At 43.8% G+C, this 10,253-nt stretch overlaps 1 protein-coding gene across 10 annotated transcripts in view; it reads left to right on the top strand.

Moving 5' to 3' along the window:
• The first annotated feature begins 328 nt into the window (after positions 1 to 328).
• The window catches only part of tle3a (TLE family member 3, transcriptional corepressor a), a 19,081-nt gene continuing 9,156 nt past the window's right edge, over positions 329 to 10,253 (top strand). For 2 of the 10 annotated variants that reach the window (XM_046037438.1, XM_046037434.1), the window contains exons 1-7: positions 329 to 721; positions 1,241 to 1,393; positions 1,952 to 2,052; positions 2,247 to 2,310; positions 3,708 to 3,752; positions 7,894 to 7,956; positions 8,221 to 8,295. In XM_046037438.1, the coding sequence (XP_045893394.1) occupies positions 1,370 to 1,393; positions 1,952 to 2,052; positions 2,247 to 2,310; positions 3,708 to 3,752; positions 7,894 to 7,956; positions 8,221 to 8,295 (372 nt within the window). In that variant the 5' untranslated portion in view covers positions 329 to 721; positions 1,241 to 1,369. Of the gene's footprint in view, positions 722 to 1,240; positions 1,394 to 1,951; positions 2,053 to 2,246; positions 2,311 to 3,707; positions 3,753 to 7,893; positions 7,957 to 8,220; positions 8,326 to 10,012; positions 10,043 to 10,253 lie in introns of all 10 variants that reach the window. The other 8 variants (XM_046037439.1, XM_046037431.1, XM_046037428.1 and 5 more) reach the window with 7 other exon arrangements.

Raw genomic sequence — 10,253 nt, 5'->3', positions numbered from 1 at the left:
GTCTCACCCAGAAATTCATCAACTTTATTTGGGCGGCAAAAAAAGTAAACACCCTAATGAAGCGCGGATGTGGAATTTGTGCTGTCTCTGTCAAATTTGGATATCATCGTCGGCACATCAATGCCTGCTGTTGTTGTACATGGTGGGACGGACGGATGATGCCTTGTGGATCCGCGGAATGATGTCATGTATCGTTGCACCCCACGTGGGGGCCGTCGCTCTCCGATAGGCAGATGTGGCCGTTTTCCTTCTGAGTAATCCGATTGGACAGATAGGCGCTTTCACGGCAGTTCAGCCCTGCTGCCTGTGTGTGGCAACCAGGGTAAGCTGGACAACTGGGGGAAATGCGAGATTGTGGAGAGTACTATGTTACGCTTTTAAAGAATCTCCAGCCTCTTCGAGTCGGAAGACAGATTTTGGAAGCAGTGCTATTTATTTTTTTCTTTCTTTTTGGGATTAACCAGCCACAAAAGGCGCACATTCCTCGGAGGTTCGCGGCTGAGAATAAAGTAGTTTAATCGAGCCCGACCGCACCAAATTTTCTCCCAACTGCTCCCCCAGTCTGACTGGGTGCGCTCCGGAGAGAGAAGGAGGATGCTTGTTGAGATCTGCGTCCACCACGCTTACATTAGGAGGGATTAAACGCATGAATTATAGCCTGCTCTGTTTTTTTTTCTCCAGAAGAACAAAAGTCGGACGGACGGTTAGGGCGCACGCACGGGTATGTATTTCCCAGAGCTGTTGGTTGCTTTTTTAGTGTTTTTGGGGGCGTACGCTCAACAGCGCACCGTTCCCGTCGCTTTCCGCGGAGTGAAACAGTAGGTGGAAGCAGCCGCTGTCGGCCGTGGCCTGCCTGTAGACGTCCTACAGCGGGGGCTTTTGGTCATTTGACGAACATCAGCCAAGATTAGAGCCACAAACGTGCGAAACAGAAGCGAGCATTTAGGTGTTACGCAGAAAAAAGTGGCGCCTTTTATTTAATCTGTGTTGTGTTTGCAACAGTTTAAATTGTAAATTGAGTATACCGAGTGTATGTCGCTGACCATTGACCGAATAAGGTCATCAAGAAGACACGAAGCGCAGGACTTGTGCTGCTTTTTTTTGACATGGCTCTAACTGCCTACAATAACTAGGACTAGTTTGGTGTTCTGAATACTTATTAGCAAACATCTTGAAGAGTAGCTATTGTTTTATTTTTTCCTTCAGTCTATAGATTAAAACGCGTCATTTTTCAACACAGGATTTTCGCGACCTCCCCTCCCCGACCCCCCACCCCTGTCTGCCGAGAACGCTGTGGCTGTGAGCACATTTCAACCATTTTGCCAAAGGACCTGAACACTGGAGAGATAAACAAAGGATACATTTCAAGATGTATCCACAAGGCCGACATCCGGTAAGAAGCGCCTCCTCTATACTTACTATAGCTTACACATTTTATCTGACAACACTGACATTGTTCCTAGGCTGTGCTGATTCCCTCTGAAATCTGTCCTACAAAGCGTTTTTCACCCTTAATGCAGCTCATCAAATTTCTATATGGTGATATTGCAATGTATGTTTGCTACACCAGAACATGCACTTAGTGGTAAATGGATGCAGATGGTTTTGCATGCTTGGAGATGTTCATTCATCCACACACTAACACATGACTCTGCTGAACATGAGGACAGGTGGTGGTTTTGAGTTTTTTATTTTTTTTAAAATTTTTATTTTAAATTAGATTTCATTTTCGGTATAAGAGCCCATTCATGCTGTGGTATTAGCTTCTGGAAGTGTGAAGTAGACCCACCTATTTGGGGAGGTGATGTCTTACTTACTTCAGAGGGGATATTAGTTTAAAAGTAGTGAGAACTACTCAGCAGCATGGGACACAATGCAGGGAATGATGACTACAACTTTTTTTCCCTTCTGTGACTGGACTGATGGGATTTTTCTAAAAACCTTCTTTCAGGCTCCACATCAGCCCGGACAGCCTGGCTTCAAATTCACCGTAGCAGAGTCATGTGACAGGATTAAAGATGAATTTCAGTTCCTGCAAGCCCAGTATCACAGGTGATGATTACAAATTATATCACCAAAGTATGACAGTGTCAACATTTACAATGGTAAAGGTTGCGGCTAATATCTGGCTGTTGACATCTGCAGGAATGGGGAACAAAAAGACACTGCTGTCAATTGTCAAGTGTGTGCGTGTGTTGTTGAAGTGATAGATTCGCCTGAAATTGACACCATGTCTTCTATTTTAGTCTTAAGGTGGAGTATGACAAACTGGCCAATGAGAAGACGGAGATGCAGCGCCACTATGTCATGGTAAGATTATGTTACAATAGGGAGCAATTATGGTTCCAAATTGCAAGGCTTGTTGAAGATCAAGTTGGGGTGGAGTGAGACAGGCTATTGTGATCACCTGCATGGTGGTTATGGCGGGTTGAGTGTCAGGTACAGGCCTGTGAAACCCCCCGGGGGGGTTTTGATGTAGCTGGTTGTTACAGAGGAGCTCTTCCTGACAGGCAGGCAGTACTGGGCTGAGGCTCCATTATAGCACGCCCCTGATCTCCAAGGGCCGACTGCAGCGTTGCCCTCTGTGTGTGCTGATGTGATTATTCTCCTAGGAGACTCCACGCTCAGACATATGCATGGCCATAAATTAGGTGTGAGCTGCTGGTGAAGGGCCAGAGCAGTGTGTGGGGAAAAATGCACCACAGCAAACAAAATGGAGGACGTGAAACATGCTGCAGTTTATTTTACACTAAGTCGACCTTAGCTCCTGTCTGAGCCTAAATTATTAGCTTTTATTTTAGCAGCCTTTGTAGAAAAACATAGGTGTGTGTATGACGCAGGAATTTAGCTCAGACATGATGCAATCAAAACGTTCTCCTGTGTGGCAGTGTACTCTGTTGTCCCAGGTAAACACACCCAGGATGACTTAAACCAATACATGCAGGCTTAAGTTAAACATTCTTTTCACAGGAAAACAACATGTCAGCCTGACAGGGAGGAGGTTAGGTAAACATGTTGGGAAGTATCCCACAGCCAGCACCGGGTGTCAGGTTACGCTACGGCTCTGGGGCTCTGATCTCAGACAGAATGGCTCTCTTGTTCGAGAGTAATTTTCGAAGAAGCTAATGGACTGAATAATGCATTGGCCTCATCAAATAGACGCTGACTGGAAAGCCATTTCTGCCCTGGCTGCCACTTGTGGGCTCCACGGATTACATTTCAGCCAGACAGACTGACCTGGCTTGAAATATCAAGAGTGTTGAGCAATCGCGTTACGCTAAGTAAATAGACATCCTGGGGATCTGAGGGCTTAGGATGGTGATCAATAAATCTAACCCTTTCTTCTCTGTGCCCACACTATAAACAACAAAATATCGATATATTGGCTATTTGCTGTCAGCTGCTCTAAGAACTCCGTTTATATCTGATCTTTGTTTATCAGGTTTGCTCCACAGATACTGGATTGTATTTAGGTTTCAATCATAATGTTTAAAACCATTTGATGGAAAATTAGTGTAGTGATCAATTAAAATATTGATTTGTGGTTATACACAGTAAGTTACATTGAAATTATGAATATAGAAATAAAAACAAAAGCTACATTTATAAGAAAGTACCTGTTACTTTTTATATAGTAAATGTTAGCACATTGATAATGGGACTTTTTGACTTCATTAATCATAATTAAATCTTTGCTTTCATTGCAGTATTATGAGATGTCTTATGGGCTCAACATAGAGATGCACAAACAGGTAGGTACCATCATGTTCCTCCATATTTTTCAGCTCACTGGTTTTCCACAGTGTCGGGGGGATGCGAAACCCGGGAGGAGCCTCTCGTGAACTGAGCATTGGTAATAGGTTGTAAACAGACGGATCTACTGCACACAAACAAGGCAATACGATTTCAAACTCGTACCACCACTTGTACAATCGACGTGACCCTAAAGCCTGGATTTGTCTCAGCCTTTTGATAAGATTAATGGTAGACTTTGGCAGGCTCGGCCTTTGACTTAATGATTAAAGGGAGAGATTGTTGATTGGTCAGTATTTCTTTTTAAGATTAACAGTAATTGCAAGAGGAGGGCAAAAGTCCTTTAGTCACTTATTGTGCTCTTATCTTTATTATAGAAGATCCTATCTTGTATTGCTCCACAGATCAATCACACTGATACTTGAAGAGATAAAGATTGTACGAATGAGTAACCCTGAGATTCCCATGCATGCGGCTCTTAAACCAGTGAGGCTGTCCCTTCTCCTGCCACAGCCTAGCTTGGTTAATGGCAGCGTTGGAGGCAATGCGGATCGGTGTGGTAGGGTGATCCATCAGTGTCTTGGCCGAGTGTCACACTGCCACATGTCTGTCAGGGCTCGGGCCGCTCTGATAGCTTCTGTCAGGCACTTATCGCCAACCAGTGGGAAAGAGGAGGGGGATGGGAGCCGGAGACAAGTCGGAGAATAGTGCTGGGGGAGGAGCAACAGCCCAGCCCTGTGTAAACAGGTTAATCGACTGATCCATTTTAGCGCCTGACTTTTATCAGGAACCTCAACAGAGCTGATGGAAGTGCTTGAATAATTCATCAGTGGGGCCCTAACCTGCTGAACGGCATGTTTGTGAGCAAACAGTGTGGGCCCCGTCCATGCAGCTCCTCCAGCTTACAGCTCAGGCAGGGGAGGAGGAGACGATGGGGAGCAGTTAACAGGCAGGGTTGGGATGGATTATTGGATGCACATAGGCATATTATTTTTCTGCCAGGAGATTTATTCCATAGTGAGGAAATCCATTCCTCTTACTGTGCCTTTTTTCATTACTGTGCAGGGACATAATTCAGATTTCAGAATGCGCACACACCGGCACAGCTCAGATGGACTGATGTGGCAGGGTTATCCGATCCCTCTCTATCAGGCGTGACAGTATGTGGATGCAAACGGCTAATTTCTGCTGCATGATGTCAGCCAGTAATTACCATCATCTGGTGCTTGTTTCCAAGAGCTGCACAGGGTTTGGGGCTTGGGTGTTACTCAGGCTCAATCAGATTTGGCTGTTACCTATAGTCGTAACACAGACATGAGACCCATGGCTGCGGGAATCCTTTGCTAAGTAGCAAACTATCTGCCATAACCAGGGCCAAAACAAACTTGGTAAGCCAGCAGACATTATGCAGTGTTCATGCAAAAGAGGTGTACAGTGATTAGTTGGAGAAGCTGTGGCTTTCCAAGCCATCAATGCTCCCAAGTCCCCAATCTGTCAAGCGTAACTGGGCTGGAGTGTAATAATTACAGGGTGTGAACTGTTGGGTATCAGGTCTACTTATAGATTCAGATTTTTTTTTTTTTTTTTTAAGACACTGTACATTGAAAAGGTTTTTATGTCTTGATGCTGTTGTTGTCTGAATAGGTTTATTGTTTTTAAGATCACAGTCATCCTTTTTTACTCAAGAAAATCATCCGCCTGCCTGCTGTGGCTGACGAGGTTAATCATAGTAATGACTTGTGCATTAATTTAGGCAGGCTTTTGGCCTTACTCAGATCAATATAGATAACTTCAAATGCCACTTACTTGCTTCATATTAACAAAGGCTCCGAGGCTTTGTGCAACATCTCAGTTTAGTGGAAAAATGCATAATTTTGTGGCTCAGGTGAGCCGTCAGTGAAGTACTAGTCTAATTTTCTTCCTACTAGAAAAGTCAGAAATAGGCGATGCTGTCACCTTGGACAAATTGGAGTCCCATTAAATATGACTAGTGAAGTATTGTTTGTAGATGGATCATGTGACTGGAGCCACCAGTAATTTTCCCTCTGTATTAAATACTCATCAGTGTCTCAACTCCATTTCCCCACTGCTGATAGTAACAGGCGAATACCTTTCTGCACACCATTGACAAGCCAGCCTGAGAGTGCTCTTAAAGTGGTGCTACACAGGTCCGAGTACCTGTAATTGTGTAGCAGCAGCGTAAAGCTGGCCTCAAGGGCCAAGCTGTCATCTACTTAAAGTGACAACAGCCCCATTTTTATCTGCCAGCGGAACAAAAAAAATCCTCCCAGCACTGCACTGTATCTATTTTGACAGCTGTGGCCAGCTGAGTTGAAGCCTTTTCCGTGTATTTGCATGTTGTGTTGTGCGAGTGTAGAGGCTGCCAGTTGTTTAGGGCACAGTGGATCAGCCACCTCCTGACCTCTCCTATCCAGCTGTCACCATGACACTAAGCTACAGAGGAATGGATTGTTCGCTCAATGCCTTTTCACAAATCCTGTCAAATGTTCGACTGCTATTGACATGGCTTATCTCAACAAACATGGATTATGCAGGATGTGTAGCTTTTCAACAATTTCTGAGGGCGTTCTTGAGCTCTTGCTAGAGCACTTACTACATTGCATTAACACTAATGTCCATAAAATCTTTATCCATCCTTTTCATTGTTTTACTGTTTATAGGTCACATTTATTGTGTGTCAGAGGAGACTGGAGTTCACTGTCTTCCTTGTCTGCAGTAATCAAGTTATAATCATCGTTATCTTTTGGACTGTTGTACTGTTGTAACACATGCTACCATATATTTGTTTCACATTATTGCCTCTGATCCCAGGCTTGACTGTTTATCAGATATTTCATCTTCAGCATGTTGTTTGTCCTGCTGGCTTGCTCGGCTAAGTGGCTATCCATGTTGCAGCTTGGGTCAGCAGGTCTCGTTCTGTTGGACATTACTGTCCAATCTCTCTGGCTCTGCTCAGAGGTAATACGTCTGGCTGCCAAAACTGCCTGGCATTTCTGCCATGTGTAATAAATAAGCTGGCGGTCTGCAAAGTACATGGTGTGTGCTGCTCCAAATGAAAAATCGGAGAAAATCCTTGTGATGTGTTTGTGTTCCGCAGTGGCCTTGGGTTGAACTGCAGCTCATAAATTTCATAGATGATGTAGCTTTGGCACTGTTATTTTTCTGCTCCCAGTGCAAAGCTTGAACCTGAGAGTCTCGTTTCCCATCCCGGAAGACGAAGGAGGCAGAACAAGCTGGCTGTGCAGTGTTTTTACAGGGGAGCGGGGTGTATCGCAGCTCCTCCCTTTGCTCTTTTTATCTACCATTCATTTGCTATGTTCATGTGATCGACAGGCTGAAAATTCAATTTAATGACCTGCCTCCAAGCACGTAATATGATTTTAAAGCCTGTTACGGTCAAGCAGAGGTGCCATTTGCATAATGATCCCAGCAAGATAGGGCTGCAGCCGTTGCCATGGCAGTTGGTAGACAAGCAGAAGAATGGAGGCAAGGCTCTGTGGATGGTTGGGAGGGTGGTGGACCGGGCAGCTGATTGCAGTGAGAAATGGCCGGGGCTTCTGTCTTGGAAAGGCAGAGCTCCAGCACAACGCACTCTTAATGTTTACAGGCTGGTATTTTCTTCTAATGGTATTGATCAATTGAGGTGCGTCACCCTCGAGGTCATTATGGTTTGTAATCTTTGCTCAAACAGCAGTTATAACCCTTAATGTAAATTGCCTACACTGTCACATGTAAGTAAACAGCGCAGTCTGGTTAGAGGGCCTCATTTCCTAGGGTGTGGTATAACTCTGAGGTTAACTACAGGACAACACAGTTGCAGATGAAGAGAAGAAGGGCAGAGTGAGAAAGGATCCTCTCAACACAGCAGCACTTTGCCTGCTCATATCCGTTTAGCATGGAGTGCACTCTCAGCACAGCTGTGCTCCATCCCCCTGGGCTCTCCTAATGTTTTAAATATTTCAAATGTCAATATCACGCTGTTTAGAGGATGTTGAGTCAAGCAGTTCTGATTGCCGCAGTAATTGACTTAATCGGTGTAAACATTAAAGGCGGGGTTATATGAAGTCATTGTCTGTTTCATACTTTACCATCTCATTTTGCTCCTTTTTTGTTTTTCAGACGGAGATTGCCAAACGACTCAATGCAATTTTAGCTCAAATTATGCCTTTCCTGTCACAAGAGGTGAGTTTTGAATGTGGCTCTCAAACAGTATCACAGTTTAGTACTAAAATAAAGTCACTTACTGTTGCCTGTATTCTAAAGATAGGACTTCAAAAAATGTTCAGGTTAAGCAATTTTGAATAATTGTGTGTAGCATTTGCCCTGACTTTTTTAAAATTGCAGCAGCACTATGAAAATTATGTGTGAAATTGACAGATAAGTGAGTGTGGGTGTCTGATAGATGTTGGCATGCCCAAATCATCTTTTGTCAATGTCTTCCCACAGCACCAACAGCAGGTTGCTCAGGCAGTGGAGCGGGCTAAGCAGGTGACTATGACTGAGCTGAATGCTATCATCGGGGTACGTGGACTTCCCAATCTGCCTCTCACCGTGTGTATAACCCCTTTTATTCCTTTATTTGACCTGCACGTAAGATGATCACTAGCTGTACATAGTACTTTTCCATGTCTTCTTCATGAAAGTAGTCTGAACTGTTAAGTGAATAGAGTGTGGTACACCATCCAGTAAAGTTATAGTGAAGATTTGTTTCTTATTGAATCAAATGTGTTCATATATTCTTATCCAATTTAGCATGATATTCTTCACTAATATATTCACAATATATGTACACAACAAGTTTAGCTCTCAGGAGTTGCTCTGTTGCTCCTGCTTTGGTCTCATGGCATCTTAACTGCCTTGTTGTGTGTTTATAAATGCGAACCTGATAGCTCTTGAGATTCCCTGCGCAGCCTGTATTGCTTTAATTGGCTAAGGTTTTAACGAGGAGCCTCATCCCTCACTGCTGACCTGGATAGCTGGGGGAATTAAAAGGCTGAGGGTGAGCAGAGCACAGCCAGCGCTTCAAGCTAGCTAAGACAGTACAGACAGCAGTCAGCCATCACAGCCCTGCAACGCAGCTCTCTTTGCTCACCACAGCACTAAGCAGTAATGCATGGTGTTCATCACGGCTTCAAAACACCATCTGCTCCTCATTGATAAGCTACACTCACCCTGCCCAACTAAACAGAAGTGATTGGTGACACCCTTGATACAAAGCTTGGCTATCGGTGATCTCATTACTACAGTTGAGTCTTTAGCATGCATAAGAGGCTGGCCCAAAAGGCTGACTTGATGGCACATATTGGAATTCAATGAATGCCTCCCTGGTGACGTTTGTTCCAGGATAATTGCTCCCTAGAATTGGTCTGAGTAGATGTCTTAGTAGTAGGTGATAGAGAGCTTTTGTTTTTTTTTTATCTTTTGGACTGAAGCAGATGTTTTATTATACTTTTGTCAAAGCAGAGCAGCTGCAAGCAGCAGTTGTCCCAAAGATAAATCAGATTTGATTTGTGGGTCCTTCTTGTGATTTTCACTTTTGGAACGATATAATACTGTAATATTTCTGTACTTTTGAATTTGTAGCTGTGATCCTTTCACTGTGGTTCTTGGTTGGTCTTTGGCTATAATTTAAAAGGATTTATAAAATATTGGTCGAGGCCATTCATGATTTTAGTATATGGTACTATTTGGCACCCTGCCTGTTTTATGAAACAGTCAGGCGTCCACCCAAGTCACACTGGTTGCCCATGTCAGAGGAGGTGGAAATGTAGCTACTGTATGTTTTACGAATACCTTCCCTATTAGTTATTCATTGAGGAGAAGCTCTGTAGGCATGCCAAAATCCTCATGCATATTGTAAAGCAAGGTGGGGTGAAAGCATGCCAGGCAGACAGGCAGCATCCAGGAGTCAGCCGCATGCCTTATTGATAGGACTGAGGGCCATTAATAGGATGCAACTAGGGCAGCTGCTTGCATTGAGGTGAACAGGTGGTGCTTCCTGCTTGATTAGAAAACACACAAACATATTGAACTCAGCCAAAGAGTAGTTCAGATAAGCCCATGTTTCTCCCAGTAAGTGGTCACCTGGATAAACCCACACAACGGCTTTATTATAAAATGGTGTTAGAGTAAAAAAGATGTCCTTTTTTCTTTAACACCGTCATTTTCAGTATATAATAATGGAGAGAGGACATCTAGAGCAGCTGTAGCCCTGACCGTTTTCTGTCCTCCTTTTCAGCAGCAGCAAGCTGCCTACCCCGCTCTCATGGTCAGTGGCATCTACAAATATCTGAATTTGCTTTTCTGTTGTTAATGCACTTGGTGTGTGCACACATCTGGGCTACTAGATGTGTAGCTATACCGTAATATATACAACATTTTCTGAATTTTGCCTGTGTGTGTAAATTGCTGGTGTGTGTGTGTGTGTGTGTGTGTGTGTTTGTGTGTTTTTTTTTTTTTTTTTTTTTTTTTTTTTTTTT

This window comes from Micropterus dolomieu, linkage group LG22, assembly GCF_021292245.1.
Source record: "Micropterus dolomieu isolate WLL.071019.BEF.003 ecotype Adirondacks linkage group LG22, ASM2129224v1, whole genome shotgun sequence".
In the NCBI taxonomy this organism is placed as follows: Eukaryota; Metazoa; Chordata; class Actinopteri; order Centrarchiformes; family Centrarchidae; genus Micropterus; species Micropterus dolomieu.
The sequence above is the reverse complement of the archived record's forward strand: the minus strand, read 5'-3'. Positions and strand labels throughout refer to the sequence as shown.